The sequence below is a fragment of the Macadamia integrifolia genome, chromosome 3 (assembly GCF_013358625.1).
Source record: "Macadamia integrifolia cultivar HAES 741 chromosome 3, SCU_Mint_v3, whole genome shotgun sequence".
Lineage (NCBI taxonomy): Eukaryota > Viridiplantae > Streptophyta > Magnoliopsida > Proteales > Proteaceae > Macadamia > Macadamia integrifolia.
In genome coordinates this window covers 3,339,403-3,357,642 of record NC_056559.1, presented here as the reverse complement: position 1 = coordinate 3,357,642, position 18,240 = coordinate 3,339,403, and the positions used below count along the sequence as shown (strand labels likewise).

Genomic DNA, 18,240 nt, shown 5'->3' with positions numbered 1-18,240 from the left:
AGCATTGCTTGTGAAGGAAAGTGATTCATATGCATTCGCATGCGACAATGGGAGCACAAAAAAACATCCAAATAAATGTTATTTTTCATTTCATATGGGGGGTGGACTGCTCATTTTACCTCCTAGAGGAAAAAGAGCCACATTTCCTCTAGTTATCTCGAGATAACTCCAGCTGTGAGATCACTCTATGGTCCATGGGCTCTATGGAGAGTAATCTTATCCTCTAAAATACAAGCTTTCAAACAAAATAAAAGACAAAGTTGTTTGTCTCAGTGCCAAGCTTGGTGTACAACTGTAGTTGCACTATGCAAGACCTTTTTTATTAAGAGCACGTTTTCTAACCACGAACACAACCCCTACACAAAGGCATGGCCTAATGGAAGCACACATAAAAACATCAACAGAACGTTTTCTAACTAAAAGCATGCCTAATGGAAGCACACATGAAAACATCAATAGGACGTTTTCTAACTAAGAGCACGGCCCCTACACCAAGGCATGGACCAATGGAAGCACACATGGAAACATCAATATGACAAGGCGGTAGTTGCTTCAACAAGCAACACCTTAACCAACTAAGCCCAGATAGCCCGATTATAGCCTAGATAACAGATTAGCCTGTTCACAGCCTAATTATAACCCAATTATGGACTATTAACCAGTCGACTGTATAAAAATGTGATCAAGCCATGACCTACAAGGCCAATTACCTAAATCGTCCATAACGTTTCAGGACTTAAATTGACGGGGATCGATTAGGACCATCCAAAACAGACCTAGTACATCCCTCTGTCAAGGACCTCTTTCTTTTTCCTTCATTCTTTCCCGTAACCCAAGTTTACCTACAAAAATTGGCCTAATCCAGCCGATCCAATTTTTAAATCCCCAGAATCGCAATTCTCACTAGTGAATTGGTTCAAAAGGGTTTGGGAGCCTCACGGCCCTCACCCCAAAGTTCCCCAAGGGGAGCTCAAAATAAGCTAGTACTGAACCCAAATCAAATTCTTCATATTTAGAAAAAAAAAAAAGACATTCTAAGCTTTGTTTCAACCAATCAAATTCTCATCATCATTCTCTACTTATCCCAGATGCAGCCTTTCCCCAATCATAATGGTAGAACTTCTAAGTGGTGTGTTATCCCATTGTCCTCAGGCTCTACCATCAACCAAGCAAGGTTATCTATACATGAGACCACTTTCTCATCCAAAAAACAAAAATATGCTGAAGACATCAGAACAAACAAAATCTGATTGTGATTGTTCGGGTAACTCACAATCGAGTGACAATGGTTTAGCACAAGGGAAACCACATCTTGAAGAACCTAGGGCATGGCCTTACATTTAGCATTAGAAGTGAGTGATACCCAAGAACTGAAGCTCTCAATTCCTATTAGTAGTGAGATCCAAGAAATCATTTGCCAACCGGAGCAATGACCATGACCAGATTCAAGGTAAAACCAAACTTGATTTCTACGACTCTAAACTAACCTCAGACTTGCATACCTTTATAATGCACTATAGGTTAGATAATAGCAAAATCAATCATTCCAACAACATTATCAATATTAAAAAAAAAATTTAAGTGTTACTTAAGCATCATCATAAATGGTGTTCCAATAAAAATTAAAAATAACTATCTGAAGCTTAGCAAAACTCTCACTGCAAAACTTCCAAGTATCTATTGCAGGGGAGAGATGGGAATGCATGTATCCAGAAGAGGTTCCTAGAATATATTGAAAGAACACAAGTAACTCACTAAGTCGTCTTATCAGCTTTAGCAGCAGTGGCAGCAGCTTGTCCACGAAGACGACCAGTCCTCCTTGCAGCAATGAGACCAACCTTCTGGCCAGGAGGTGCATCACGGCGGACCGTGCTAGCATGCCCAATATGTTGGTGGTTTCCTCCTCCATGAGGATGCTCCACCGGATTCATGGCAACACCACGAACCTTTGGCCAGCAGTTCCTCTTCACCCTGTATTTGTGGTATGCATTACCTGCCTTGAGCATGGGTTTCTCAGTCCTACCCCCACCTGCAACTTGCCCAATCATTGCTCTGCACCCACTTGGCACAATCTTTTTGGCACCAGAAGGAAGCTTGATCCTGTCAATAAACAAACATGCAAACCCAGACAATCAAACAACCATTTTACTCTAGTTATTTTAGTGGATGTATTGAGGGAATTATGTGAAGAGGAACAACACAATTTTCCAATCACATTAGAAAAACCACTAGCAATCTCTAACACATGAATATTGTTCACTAAGCACCGTGGCATAAAGTTATGAAGGATAGGTAAACCATGCACACACAACTTAAATGGCAGATCTTTTTGTTGAACTTAGAGCCAATTTTTACCGTACAGGATGCACATACACTTGCAATGATAAAATTTCCACACAAGAACACCATCAGATCATATGGCTGGATTCATTTCATCTCCCAGTCATCCACAAAAATACTGTCTGGTCATGTAAAACCATGCAAAAATAAATATGGCAAAAAAATACAAGCTTTATAAATAAGAGTAGATTTTCCAGTAAACTTTTTCTGTTAAGGCTCTGACTGTTCCAAATTTTAACAGATAAGAATTAACACTAGTAGTTGAGATAGAATTTTTTATTTTTTATTTTTTTGAAAATGATACCATCTTAAATTTCTGGTGGAATCTTGGTCCATGATACAACTACTACCCATGTAGGACACCAACCCCAACAATTAGATAGATTGTTTTCTTCACTGTTGGATATATATTTTAAGAATTCATTTTTAAATACAGCACAATGCTTTTGAAAAGAAATCAGTAACAAATGGGGCTTTAAAATAGTTCTATCGCTTTGTCCCCATTAGAACCTTGCATGAGAAAGCGCAATAGCCCAAAAGTGCCACCATCAAAATGCACATACTCATCACATCTCGTCATGAAAGATGTGATCAACACCATCTCTCACAGAGGTGTGCTTGACAACTGACGTAATGAAGAAGAGAAGAGACAAAAAGGTCAACCGTGACATGCTCTTCTTCCTTCTTCCCTTACCCTATCCCATCAACCCATATCACAAAGGCTAAGCCTAGTTTCAATATCATATCATTTCATTAAGTAATTTATACCTATTTCGTTCTCCAAGTCCATGTCATCAGGCTTCTCAACTTGAATCTCATTGTCTGAAGCCATACCATTACCAGAACCAGAGGGCAGCTGCGCATCCTTGCCACTAAACTCTACGGACCCACAATCTGAACCAACAGGTGTCTTCTGCTTGGCTGCAATGCCAGCATTAAACCCTTCATGCACAGAATTCTTGTTTTCACTATCAAATTCCACTGCTGGACAATATGGTGATTCATAAATGGTTTTCTTCTCAACTTTTGTAACAGAAACTCCATTGGCAATGTTACAGGCATCAACAACAGAACCAGCCAATGATCCAATCAGAGGAATAATTGGAACCATGGTATCAAACTCATTAATAGCAATATCTATTAGAAACGAATTTTCTAGCATTTGACTCCTTACCGAAAAAATTAATTGTACACTCGAAAGATAACCCAGAAGATCAAGGGAATAACTGGATAATTGGTCTATATTGAATAAGATTGCCAGAATGGGAAGGGTTTTGATTGATAAAAAAGAAGAATCTACTTCAACCGATATGCCCTTAGGCACGGCCGCACGGCCATATCACACTTGGAAATGATGGACAATTAGCTAGAGCAGCAGGTGTTGTAGCTAAACTGATTGCAAAAGAGGGTAATTCGGCCACATGCATCAACAACAGAACCACAAACAAAAATAAATGCCACTGCTATACTCCTATTAGTGATCTTTTCTTCTACATGATCAACTTTCTATCAATTCAACATCAAGAACACATATACCAAGATTTAAGAGAGATGCACTCTCTTATCATTGCTGAATAATTTTTATTGGGTTTGCCATTCGGAATTCAGAATTGTACAAAGCATCTCTACAGTCTTAAAAATTGTTGGAACCATTCATCTAAAGTATGCATGTAACAAGGGGAATAGAATACTTATTTGTGCCGTAGATAAACCAATGTTGATTATGACAAACTCAAGCACCATATACAACATCACGGCCTAAAAATAAATGGAAAAACTTAAAGAAACGATGGGACTGAGTCGTGCCACCGGTCACTCTCCTTAAGATTGTAGACACCCCCGATGGTGCAAACTAAGAATTTGTGAATCAGCCTCTAAGATAAAAATAGACACACAAGCCCCTCCAATAATCATTGCACTCACTTACAAGGCCACGTCGTGACACTCGAGTTTTACTCAATTGGATACAAAATAATAGTAGAAAAAGCTAAGAGAAAATTGAAGTTGAGACTAATTTTTAATTGTTAGAGAAACTGGCTAACATCATCTCTATTATAAGAGAGTAAAAGACACCACCAAGGGTTGTCTACAGAAGACATGCTCAAACACTAGTTTTTTCCAACAACACATGTTTGTTGACCATTCAAATAAGTCTTTCAATAGTTGAAACTATGGGTCATTTAAATGTCTATTGGGAAAAGACACAACCCTTTAACAAACTTTTACAAAATAAAATAATATTTTAAAACATATAAAATTTCAACAATCCCCATATGATTAAAAATATTGAAAACAACCCAATTGAGCACAATAGAAATAGGACACATCGTCGGAGATGTCTTTTGGACTTGAATCTACATTAGGTCTAATAAGCCACGATACAAAGTACAGGTGAAGTATTGGCTACATCCTACCACTCGAGTCTTTAGTGACTCCTTCGATTAAGTGGATATTTTTGCTTTGTCCCCATGTCAAAATCATAGATGTTTAGAGAATTAGCCTATAAAATTCTCATCGGTAGGCCGCCTCACCTCCTACATTCACTTAGGTCAACCATAGTTAACACACCCCCACATTTTGGAATATAATCCTCCATTCATCATGGTGAGTACTAGTTTCTCATCTAACCAGAATGAGCAAAAAAATAGTAGTAGTAATCAAGTCATTCGATGACTATGTTTTTAGCCTTTGAACTCAATTCTAGAAACTTTCTATCACATGGATTAAATGTCCGTCACAAGCCTTTAGGGCTCCTTCCTCTAGATATATACCATAGTAGTGATCAAAGGCTATATAAGTATGTCGCAGTTTTATCTTGACTATATTGATTCAATAGTGTTATCCTTCTTAGCTTCACAAGATATATGTAACGAAGATATGTCTTATTCCTCTACTGATCATGCTCTTCTCCTTTTGTGTTACCACTTCTATCGATTCAACTTTTGTCACCCCCATATATTTGTCATTTAGATCCTTTTTCTAATGGCTCCCGATCTAGCCTTCTTACAAAGCTATAAACTATTAAAATAATAGTGGAACCTGTAACCCAAATTTATATTACCAACTCAATAAATCACCCCACTAGCACATGTTTATACATGCCACCTTTGAACTAAGGTAATGTACCAAACACTTGTATAACTTAAACTTCTATTACCAACCCCATGATTCTATTTCCAAGTAGATATTAACATTTTACTTGATTTTATTTATCAAATCTAATGTAGATTCAAGTCCAAAAGACATTTGCAACGATGTGCCCTACTATTTCTAATGTGCTCAATTAGGTTTTTCAGTTGTTTTGAATATTTTGAATTATATGGGGAATTGTTGAAATTTTAATATTATAAAATAGTTGATTTAAAATATCATTTTATTTTGTAAAATGTGCATTAAAGGGTTGTCTCTTTCTCAATAGACACCTAAATGGCCCATATGTGTAACTATTGAAAGACTTGTTTGAATGGTCAACAAACATGTCTTACTAGAAAAAATTTGGGCACGTCTTTATTTGAGACAACCATTGGTAGTGTCTTTTCCTCTCCTATATATAGAGAGAAAGTCAAACACATTCCTCTAACAATTAAGAGTTTAATCTCAACTTCTTTTCTCTTTTTATTTTTGAGTCCAATTGAGCAAAACTTCAAGTGTCGTGGGGTCGCCGGGTAAGCAGTGTAATGACTAGTGGAGGGGCCTACAAGGTTATTAAATTTTGAAGGTAGATTTGTAAGATTCCAGTTTGCACATAAAGGGCATCTACAATCTTAAGGAGAGTGATCGATAACACGACTCAACGCCACCGATTCTTTAAGTTTCTCCATGTACTTTTAGGTTGTGACATTGTACAAAGCTTGAGTTTGTTATCATCAACATCAGTTTGTCTACGGTTAAGAAGTATTTTATTCCCATTGTTACATGTGTGATTATGTATGCTTTGGATGAATCATTCCAACACTCACTCAACAATAAACAAACAAACAACTCAACCTTATTCCAACTAAATGGGGTCGGCTACAAGGATCTTTGCCCTCCTATCAAACTAGATACAAAGCCTAAGCTATGCATGTCTTTCCTCACAACTTCTCCTACGGTCATTTTAGGACTACCCTGGATCTTTTAGTTCATTCAATTTGAATCAAATCACTCATCTATACTGGAGCATCCAAGACTTCTATTGAACATAGTTATGCCATTTTAAACGACTTTCTCATAGCTTATCATGTATCAAAGCTACTCCCAAATCAGCTTTAATATGATCATTCCTCACCGTATCCTTCTAGTTTTATCACTCATCCATCCCAACATTCTCATCTCTGCTACACTAAGTTTATCTACATGATGTTTCTTAACTACCCAACATTTGCACCATACATCATAACATGTCGTATGATTACGCTAATTTTAATGGCATACATCAATCAAACAATACTCCGGACACACACACATCTCCATTTCATCCATCCTATTTCAATTCTTCGTGAAACAACATTCTCTATATTACCTTCTTTATTTACAATAGAGCCCAGATACTTAAAATAATCATTTTGTGGAACCTCCCTCTCATCAATTTTCACCACCTCATCCATATACTGTATCTACATTCTACTTATCTTAAAACTTTTTAATTCCAAGATTGACCAACTTGGAGCTAGTCTCTACTTTTGTTTCATCAACCAAAACAATATCAACAAGAAAAAGCATACACCACGGAACATCATCTTGAATTTCTCAAGTTAAATTATCTGTGATAAGCGCAAACAAATAAGGGCTTAAAGTTGATCCTTGATGTAACCCAATTGCTATTGGGAATTCACTACCTTGGCACCCCCATAGTTCTTACACTAGTCACCACACATCATACAATTTTTAATTATGTCAACATATTTACTTAAAGCACTTTTCTTGTTTGTACTTGCTAGATTAACTCTTTAGAAACTCTTTCATAAGATTTTTCTAGTTCAGTCAAGACCATATGGAGATCCTTTTTGCAATCTCTAAATCTTTCCATGAGTCTCCTAAGTAAATAGCTTATGTTGTGGATCTTCCTGGCATAAAACCAAATTGGTTCTCCGTAAAATAGTTTCTTGTTTTAGGTGAGTTTCAATAACACTCTCCCATAATTATGCCTCTTTAGTTATTTCCAGAACTCAATTAACATGCCTGTATATATATATATATCATGTACCCCCCCTCCAAAAAAAAAAATGGTAAAGAAATAAATAATACATTTTATATTCATCCAAAAAAAAAAATAATACATTTAGAAGAGAAAGTCAAGTTTTTGGAAAATTTCCTGCTGAAACAGATGTAGCCTCAAAGAAATGGATCCATTGTTCCAATGGAAAACATCTACAGGGTTTAACTACAAGCGGAAGGAAATTGTATAGGCCTAAGAAGCAAAAAATGACACTAAAGAAATTCTGAAAATGAATTCCAATTTAAATTACTGGATATTATTTTCCTGGGAAAAAAAAGTGGCCGTATCTTGGCCTATTGTTCAATCATCACCTATGGAGCACACCAACCCAAAAATGACAAGGATATATAATTCATGTAACATACAGTTAAATAGAGAACACATGGCAAACAAATACTAAATAAATCTTATAAATGATAGTCAAGTTTCCAAAAAATTTCGCCCATCTAAACACATGGAGCCTTAGAGTATTCAGAAAAATCAGAAAATAGGAGATTCATGAAGAAGGGGAAGTCATGAGATACATGTCCAGTGTGATTGATATCTTCAATGAACATCTTGTTAGTTACCATTTAAAAAGGGACAGGAAAGCCATTTAGGAACTTACTTTTGAAAGAGACTATGGGAGGAAAATTAATGCATGTATTCTACTAATTGTTTCTTTGAAGACAGCTCTAAAAGTATATGAATGTAAGGAAGTCCTATGAGAATTTACAAGAAAGTGATGCCGAAACCCACAAGAGTGAAACCCAGATGACTGCAGACATAGTATGCTGATTGACGCTATAATCTTAAAAAATGACAGTGTGAGTTCAACGAATCAAGATCTATAATATCCAACTTCTAAGCCAGAAAAGAGGAGAAATAAAGAGACAAAAAGAGACCTGGTGGTATCGTTATCAGGGTTATGGCTGATAACGATGGCGTAATCACCAGAACACCTAGCAATAACACCTCGATCCCCAACGTGGTGCTCAACGTTGCAAACTACAGCACCTTCGGGAATGGCTCGGACGGGCAAGACGTTCCCAACCATTAAAGTGGCCTTCTTGCCACAGTAAACGAACTGACCAGTGTACATACCCTCGGCGGCAACAAACAACTCCTTTTGATGCTTATACCTAAAGGGATGGCGAAAGGTGACTTTCGCAAGTGGAGCGCCTCGGCCTGGATCGTGGATGATGTCCGTCACAACCCCCTTCAGATACCCATTTCGCTCCCCGAAGTCGAGGCTGCGGAAGCGAGCAGGGCCCTTGCGATGGTGTGTGTGGGACTTGAAGACGGACCCTGCTCCCTTCCTCTGCGCGCGGATTACTCGCCCCATCGCTCACCTCACCTCACTCTGGATCTGAGAAGCAAGGAAGGCTCTCTCAGTCTATAGGCCGAAAATGGTATGGGAAGGTCTCTCAATCGAGAAATAAATACGCAGAGAAAAGGGTCGGATATTCACATTTGTCGGGGATATTTTAGTCAATCTGAAGAATATCATGTTAACCCTAGTCGTCCATTACTAGACCCGTAGGCGGCAAACCGGTCCAAAACTAAACCTCTTTATTTTTGGGCCAAATTTTTTTCTATAAACCATTTATGCTCTGAAGTGACGAAGGGTCCCAAACCTAGGCAAGTAGTTGGGCGTAAGTCTTTTTCTGAAAGAACTTGGCCCCATATTATATCCTAAAATAAAAAAAAAAAAAAAATTTTTTTTGATATATACGATATTAAATCTTTGGTTGGATTAGGTAGGGACTTCTATAAAGATCTTGTTTAGAATTTCTTTTTTTCCCCTATTCAAAAGACTTTTAAATCTTAATAGAATGTAAGTAGGGTGGACATAGTGGAGATGTGTGTCCAAAACTTTGTATGATTGACGAGTCCTTATAAAACTCAAAGGAAAATTCTATACGATAATAACTTTTTTTTTAAATGAAAAAGGGAATTTAGTTGAAAACATGCAATGAGACAAAAATTTTACTGAACTATGCTGAACTAAAAAAGAATGAGGCCAAATCATTTTGTAGTATGGGGGTGTTGTCTTATTATGCGATGGTACCGTCAATAAGGATGAGGCCCACTCCTCTTCAAGGGTGGGGAAAGAAAAGTGGGCAGAGGATTCCTTTCACTTAAGAGTACATTATATCTAGTTCACTAGGTTATAGCATTGCTTTTAAAAATGATAAGCGCTTGCGTATAGTTATTGCCTTTCTTTCCACTTTTACTGTAAGGATTATCGATCTTTAGCCCCCGCCTTTGGTTACGCTCAACTAGTCGGGCTATGATGTAAGGGACAAAATGTTGGGCAATTAAAAAATAACATACTGATAAGCATTGTGTAGCATAGATGAGGATGTAAAAATGTTACTGTAAGAAAAAAGAACTGATAAAATAAGAAATGAACGTATTAAAGTGGATTTGGGAACTATCCCAAACAATGACAAACTTCGAGAAAGTCATTTGAAGTGATATGGCTATGTTCAACGGATGCCTTTGATAATGAGTGATATGATCCAAATAGAAATACCTAAAAAGATTTAGGGGCAAACCAAAATGACCATAGGAGATGGTTTTTCTTTTTCGTAACACCATAGGAGATGTTATGAGAAAAGACATGCTCAGTTTAAGCCTTGTTCCAAGTATAGCTTCGAATAGAACAGATTTGAGGACTACAATCTATGTAATGGACCCCATCTAGCTATGTTCTAATTTGTTATTGTTTTTGTTTTTTATTTCTTTTCATTTTTACATTTCTTTCTTCTTTGTTCTTACTTGAATCCATATAGCTAACCGGCCCAACCCCATTGAGTTGGGATAAGACTTTGGTGTTATTGTTGTTCGTTTATCGTATAAAAACCAATCACAAATCTTCAGGCTCCATTTAGTTAGAAGGGAAATGGAAAGAAATATTTGCTTTTCACGTAAAATATATTTCTCCTTCCAAAGGAAATATCTACATTTCCCTTACAATCAAACGGAGCCTCAAGAGACCACCAGCTATAAAGAGAGGGTTCAGTCCAAAATTTGGCACCTGCTATGTTGAACATACATTTGATCAATTACCGCCTTAAATATAATTCGATGCCACCAATGGGAAACTTGAGAGTTGAGACCAACCAAAAGAAATACCAAATGCAGGATTGTCATTGGTGAGTTCGCCCTCCATATGAACTGGCCAACCCCCGTGGAATTAGGGCAACCCCCAAGGGGAACCCTACAATTAGCCTGGAAGTTGTCTCGACTCTTGATCTCAAATTTGATGATTTGACTCTTGATCTCAAATTTGATGATCTCCAAGTAAGTTTTCATCATTAAGTGTTGCAGCTTGGGAAGTGAGACAGCAAGGACTTGTGTGTCATGCTCATCCACCCTCTCATTACAGATTCATCCTGGCGAAAATTCATCGCGCTCGATTGGACTCGGCGATGAACAATCACATAAGAACACAGACACAGATGATTGAGAAAAATGCTGAAACATTGCGGGCCACTTCTTGTAGGAGAGGTACAGAGAATTAAATAAAAATGTGGTAAATTCAAGATACAAGGTTGGCTCAAGTTTTTGTAATCTAAATACAGTATTGCCGTTGGAAACTCCATTAACCTGATAGTATTCCATCAAAGCATAATCCTGAAAGCTCCATCCTGCACAAATAATACAAGCCAGTGCATTGGGAACAATAATAAACTAACAGAGAAGATTTGCTACCAAAATTCCACCTTTCTGATGCTTGAGTTCTCCCCCTCCTTTAGCTTACTTCTACTATTTTCCATTTTTAAAACTAGTTCCATGTTTACAATTTTCCAACTTATTTTTGACATCATGATGAAGTCATCTATTGGACAGCCAGATCAGAATGGTACAGCAGCTAAATATAAGCATTTGGCATCTGGTTTGATTTTACAAACACTGACTGAGGCAAATTTCTTCAAGATAAGTTTATGACAAAACTAACCTGTTAAACAGTGGATAACTCAGTTGCAAGGTTTGTACACACAAGCATGGTATCAACCACCCAGGAGACCATCTATTTGATGTAGACAATGCCTTCATCGGGGTCATCCGCATCCCAGTCCCTGTCATCTTCAGAAGGATAAGATGATTCTGATTGTCCTTCATCCTGAACTTCTACAGCCTTTTTCTCATCCTTTAACCTATCCAATATTGCAATCACCTGCAGATATTATAATGAACAGCTAAGTGTTCCAGCAGGCCGCAAATCACACATACAGTTGCAGATCATCACTCAAAAAAGGATATTGATCCATTATCACAGGCTACCCTGCTGATGCTACAAAAGGCCAAACAGTATCTAATATATACCAAAGTAAAGGTGTATGAGTGTATGAGTGTATCCAATAAAAAATATTTGATGAACAACATTTCTTTTCAGCGTAAATTATTCTAGCTTCCAGAAAAATCTTAGAGCAATGGAAAGGTCCAATATAATATGAATCTTAGAAAGCCAGCTGGAATCACTCAGCAGCTGCTGTATGGAATGACAAAATAAACTTTTGCAAAGACCAGATGAACCATGCAGTCCAAGGTCCAACGAGACAGTCCTTTCAGAGCCAGTAGGTGCAGATACTCTTAAACGAGGGAATGCTTCCAGAGCCCAGCAGTGCAATTTAAACTTCTCCGGATTTCCTCTTTTTCAGCAATGATGGCCTGAGTTGCCTGACTAATGAAGATACTCATGTGCCCCAGAAGCAGATCAAGTTTGAAAGCATTGGATGTTGCAGGTTATGGACCTCAAAAGGTAAGGTTATGGTTTGCAAAAGCCTGGGGTTATGCAAAACTGGTGTTATGGTTGATGATTTCGATATTAGGATCCTAAAAGATGCTGTAAAATAACCCAAAAAAAGTAGAGTTACACATAGCAAGAGAGATACAGAGTGAAATAGAGTTGTTTAGTTAGAAATAAGGTTTGTGAAGGTCTGGATGTATCATCTAAGCATAAGGATTCTATCACAAAACGAAGATTGATATTACTAAACAAAGATTTAAAAATAAAATCACAGAAGATGTACATGTTTACTTGGACCTTCACTGGAATTAAAATGATATTTCAGATAGACATCATCATAATAGAATCAAAATCAGCTGGAACGAAAAGGCACTATAGGATCGTTAAGCAAGGTGATGCCCTGTGACCAGCAATATAGGGTTTACTTAGCTAGAATACAGCATGATCACTGAAAAAATCTTTCAAAACACTCTTTACTCAATAATTCAAATAGAATATTTTCTGGCATATATATATATATATATATATATGTGTGTGTGTGTGTGTGTGTGTGTGTTTACTGTATTCACAAAAATCAAGATCGCAATGCAGAGGGTCCAGAAGAAACTTATATTTTTTTTCTTGAGAAAATGTTTCACATTTATCTATAGATAAGAGAATCCTAACTTCTAGTCCTACTTGAACTAAAAATTAAAGGCAATGAACAAAGCTGCCCACATATTTCTAGACTAAGAATCTAATTTAGAACTTTGGGAAAGACAAGCCATTACCTCTAACTGAAATTTTGGTTATAACTATTATACATTAGATTGGATTTACTTGATCTTGGGCCCATTAAAATGGTGAATGAATTAGGGGAGGTTAAACTACATGCCTAGAAGGCAATGATGGACAAATGTCAGCTTGTAAACTTCCTCTAACTAATTTAAGCTTTTTATTTTCGAATAAAAAAAAATGGTGAATGAATGATAGTTTTAACATCAAATCAAGCTAAACAGGAAAAGAGTTCTAGCCAAAAGAATGGACTTCAGGTAGAAAACTCTAGAAGATGATTACAATCAACCAACTGCATCCATTTTTGGCTCAGGCAATCCCCTTTAGCTAGGACCATAGAAATTTATGTTACCTTCCAAACCGTCTATTCTTCTTCTTAACATACAGAGAAAATAAACTTTCCAAACTGACTGATTAGGGACTACTTTTATCTCCCAAATTGCAGTCAAGCTAAACATCTCTATTTGCCAAACAACTAGACCTGACCTTAATGCAATAGTAGATTACAAGAAATAAACTACCCCCAGCAGGTTATAACCCCAAGAACTTATGACCCACAGAACTTAATAACCACACAAGACCCAAAAAAAAAAAAATCCAAAAATTAACAACCTCCATGGGTGGAATTATAATCAAAGATACTTTAGAAACAAAACCATAAATAAGACTAGGAAACAAGGAAATAAGGCCATCAAATAAACCCCTAACAATATAATACCTATACGGGAGCAAAACCAGCCCAAAACCCAACCCGATAGAAGAGAGAAAGACCTGCTATAGAGCTGGAGAGAGAAAGATGCGGCCAAGTCTGTAGGGCTCCAATTGAGAGGAGGTGGCTATCTCGGCCCGGGCTTCTCACCCACAGCTATCTCGGCTGCTCTAAGCAATTGATTGAAAATCTTCTTCATTCAAATCTCAGAAATATCAGTGCATAGGCTCCTCTATTTAAAGAGGACAGAATTACAATCATACCTTGACTAGGAGTTAGTTTCCAAATAGGACTAAACACTCCTACTACAACTAGGACTTCAAATAGAACTAGGACTAGACTTCCAACTCCAACATGAAGTATGATTAACTAACTAATAGTCCATATAGGACATTACACTCGATGGGCCCCATGGGCCTTTATTGAATTAAAACAACTTAAATAAAAGCACTGAATATAAATCCCGTTTTTCTACCTTCTACCTATATTTTAGGCCCATTAAAGTGGTTCATTTCAAAGAAAACCCATGGGATCAAAGGCCCAACACATACATAACACAACCCAAGGCATATTTGCAATAAAATAAGCCCAAGTGAATTATCTACATCAACTCGCCCTCTCTTAGAAAAAAATCGTCTTTGAATTTTGTGGAGTGTGAGGGTGATTATATCATGTGCACGTCCCTCTTCAAGCCATAGAAAAATCCAGGTAGCTCTTTGATAATAAAGATGTAATCTAGAATGTGAGGAGGTCGATCTTCAAGATACTTTAATGGGATGACGAACTTCACACGCTCAACTTCAACATCTTTGGATGTATCCATAGGGTCATCTTCATATGCACATTTGATCTCTTCTAACTTCAATGCAACATAAAGCTCTTTTGGTTCATCTACCTGGTGGTTCTCAGTCGGTTCCGTTGATGGTTCAGACAAAACTTCATTCTTGAACCCCTTAGGATCTTCCTCTTGGCTGTTCACAATTATCACAGTTGTTGTAGTATCAAGTTCCTTAGTCTCAACCTCATTGTTCATTGTAGCAACCTTGTTGCTTTCGACTTCTTCCACCTGAGTCTCGTTGATGGGAACATCAATGACTAGTTCTTCCTCAACAATAGGAATGGCTAGAAAATTTTTAACACTAACCTCAACTTTTGACTCTAGTTCACTGATCAGAGGTGTCTTCTCTTATTGCCCCTTTGCAATAAAGGCCGATGATTCCTTCATGCTCTTGTCAATTGTGGGTGGCTTTTAGACATCTGGTGGAAGGAAGTACCTCCTTCGTTCATGCTCAAATAGGTACATGCCTGCCAAGTCATATAGCATCTCGTCCCATGTTCTAGATTTACGTCCTTAAGCTAAAAGTTGCCTTTCACGAACTCTCCATTGCATTCGAACACAATCACTCATCTGGGAACATGCATATTGGCATTTTTGTGTCTCTGTTAAGTTGTAGTTGTCAAATTCCATCCCCAATTCACGCATCCATTCAAGAAATTCCCCATGAAAATAACGTGGTTGATCATTAGATTAGGCAGCAGTAGTATGAGTATTGGAGTAAGCAGCAGTAGACTCGATTAGTTCTACTATCTGTTGGTCAAATCCGTCCAATCTTGTAGTCAAGGCTTGGACTGCTATCCATACATCTTTAAGAGTGATTTGGGGTTCTTCTTCAGTCATAGCTCTGATATCACTTAATGCAGGAGTAAATTACAAGAAACTAACCCAGCAATTTATAACCCCAAGTGATTTATCTACATCAAACCTACTTGACTCAAAGCATTCCATTAGGCTTTAGGCTTTCACCCTTGGTCGACCGCATTCCAGCTTCTCTTAAAGCTTTTCTTTCTTCTGAAGCCTAGAACCCATCATAGATTGATAATCTGTAGGCCTGTAGCTGAACCTATACTCTTTCTTTAAAATGCTGAGGACCTGCAGCAAAAAACTACCCACCTTTTCCTAGCTATAAGAGCTACTGGTCACCGGCCTACAACCTTAACTGCTTCTTCAAATGAGATATTACAGAACAAGATCATGCACCATTGGAGGGCCAAAACCACTTTTGTTGATCGGAACCTTCGGAGGCTCCAAATTGGAGCCACCTCTGTTCATAAATGTAACATATTCTGTTTTGTAGATCACAATTACAGTTCATGAAATTCTAGATAGACCAGTCAATAGCCACCTCAAATTTAAGAGTAATTGACTAATGGACAGGAAAATGGAAACAGAAAAGTGCTCTGACCATAACTAGTCTCCGTAACCTTGTTGACAAAAGTGAACAGATGAAAGGCCTATTCCCTGAATAAAAATACGAAAGCATAAGGAAGAAAAAAGAAAACTGTAAGTTTACCCTGCTTCCTCGCTCCAACGACTCATCTTCAATAAAACGTATCTCAGGAGTCAGCCGTAACTTCATACGCCTTCCCAACTCACAACGAACATATTTGGCCTTTGACTTTAGTCCAGCAATGGCTACCTCTCTACCTCTTTCATCACCAAAGACGGATACATATACTTTAACCACCTAAAAAAAATAGAATAAAAAGTAACATTCAGCACCATGAAATATATAATTTGCTTCATCATAACCAGTCTCTTCACAACAACTGAAACACATCTGCAGTTTATCACTACTCCAACTAAACAAAAATAAATTAAGTGCTAGTTTCCTGCACAACATATTTCAAAAACAGAAAAAGCCCCCTGAGGGAACCAGCTGTTGTTTCAAAAATCAGAAGGTAAGCTGATTCTGAAGTCAATATAATAGACATAAGGCAAGATGAAGATAAGCAGCCTGAGGGAACCAGTGCTAGTTACAGAGTACAAAAGATTTTGCCCGAAATTTGTGAGATGGAAGATGATGCAGCCACAACGACGAGTAAGATTGTTGACCATTCAGTCAAAGGAAGATCTTGGGCATTATCCCTATAAGTGGTGAACAACATACTCGAGAGTTTTTCACAAGATTCAAAGGAAGGTAATCTATGAGAAATGAGTATGAAGATTCAGGCAAAGAGACGATAAGGAACGTTGCTACTGAGAAACAAGTGTAGAGGAAGGTGGAACTTCTGCCCTTCTTGTGAAAAGCAGATGAGAAAATTTCAAATTTCAATCTTGTTTAGATTTTAAGTGGGAAGAAAATTTAGCGCCATAAAATAAAAAAAACAACATCTTCTTCTTAAAAGGGTGCAATGTAATTGAACCCATCCAAGCAATACAAGTTATGGATGCTTGTTTTGCAAATGATATGGCAGTCTTTTACCCATCTATTTCTTGGCAACATAATTATTCCTACCATTTTATACACTAAATCATGCTAATGAAATCTAATGAGGTTTCCAACTACATCCTGCTATCACCGATTCAGAACGAGCATCACTTTTGGTTCAATAACAAACGAGGAAGCTACGAAACGATAAATTGGCACAACAGCAAACAAAATGTTCTGCATTCAAAATCACTATGGGTAAAGATAAGTAAATGAGAAAACAATGAAATAGGTGTGATCCTCAGAAAGCCCCTTCTCAGCGAAAACCCTTTTCAGAAAGCACATAAGGGATTAAAAGAACCGATTAACCAACCACACGAAGTTCTGTTCACAATTGCGAAGAGAAAAAAAATACTCCATCAATAATTTGAGGAATTCTAGGGCTGCAGAGTCAACCCATAATCTGAACCACAAGAATATAGGTAACCACAAGCATACCTGCAAATCAGTGGAGACTTCTACGTCGGCGATGGTGGTGAGGGAGGACAAATAACGGTCGGCACCAAGGGCGACCTCCGGGAGAACGGCGTTCTGGAGAACTTTATCAGTGAGGAGCATGTCAGATAGTTCCCTCCTTATCTGTTTTGCTACCATCTTCACCCTTCGAGGGTTTGCCATGCACCTTATGCTTTTAGTGGAATTCACCGCAGGAGGGCTAAGGAGGCAAACGTTCTTCACCGCCGTCATTAAAGTTTGAGATATTCCGGTTGTTATTGAACATGAGTTGCAGAGGTTGTTGGCGCAGCTTGTTCTCCGGTGAAGATGTGTCGGAGATGATGATAATGGTGGTGGAAAGAGTGGTGGTTGGTGTAGATATAGCTGATGTAGGAGAAGATGAGGCATTTCTTATTCCCTTATGACTCTGCGGGCTCGGGCTCCAGCTTCAGGAGCCGCGAAGCTTGAGCCTTCGAATATAGACCAGAGAGAATATTCAAGTGAGGTAGAGAATAGAGATCGTAACCATAACCCTCCCCCCACAATGTAATTTCTATGTACTTCAAAAACTTTAGGCTCTCTTTGTTATGCACTCTCATTTTCATAATTTGAGTAATAACATTAGGCTCTGATTGATATGCGTGCACATTCAACGGCCAAAAATGTCGATGTACATAGTCCAAGGTGATTGTACGTAGTTCAAGACGTTTCTAGGCATTGAATACACGCTAGACACCTTATTGCACCGCAAAGGATCCAAGTCCATGGTGGAGTATGC

At 37.8% G+C, this 18,240-nt stretch overlaps 2 protein-coding genes across 2 annotated transcripts; both read right to left on the bottom strand.

Annotated features, from left to right (window-relative positions):
• Positions 1-1,541: 1,541 nt before the first annotated feature.
• Positions 1,542-8,946, bottom strand: LOC122074475 (60S ribosomal protein L8). The gene is made up of 2 exons (XM_042639315.1): positions 8,422-8,946; positions 1,542-2,100 (listed from the first exon to the last, which is right to left on the bottom strand). Exons 1-2 carry the CDS (start codon positions 8,859-8,861, stop codon positions 1,755-1,757), a joined length of 786 nt encoding a protein of 261 aa, XP_042495249.1. The 5' UTR covers positions 8,862-8,946; the 3' UTR covers positions 1,542-1,754.
• Positions 8,947-10,987: 2,041 nt separating this feature from the next.
• On the bottom strand, positions 10,988-18,002 carry LOC122073075 (probable ribosome-binding factor A, chloroplastic). The gene is made up of 4 exons (XM_042637589.1): positions 17,466-18,002; positions 16,110-16,283; positions 11,484-11,702; positions 10,988-11,172 (listed from the first exon to the last, which is right to left on the bottom strand). The coding sequence occupies exons 1-3, from the start codon at positions 17,868-17,870 to the stop codon at positions 11,556-11,558; spliced, it is 726 nt and encodes a 241-aa protein (XP_042493523.1). The 5' UTR covers positions 17,871-18,002; the 3' UTR covers positions 10,988-11,172; positions 11,484-11,555.
• Positions 18,003-18,240: the final 238 nt, after the last annotated feature.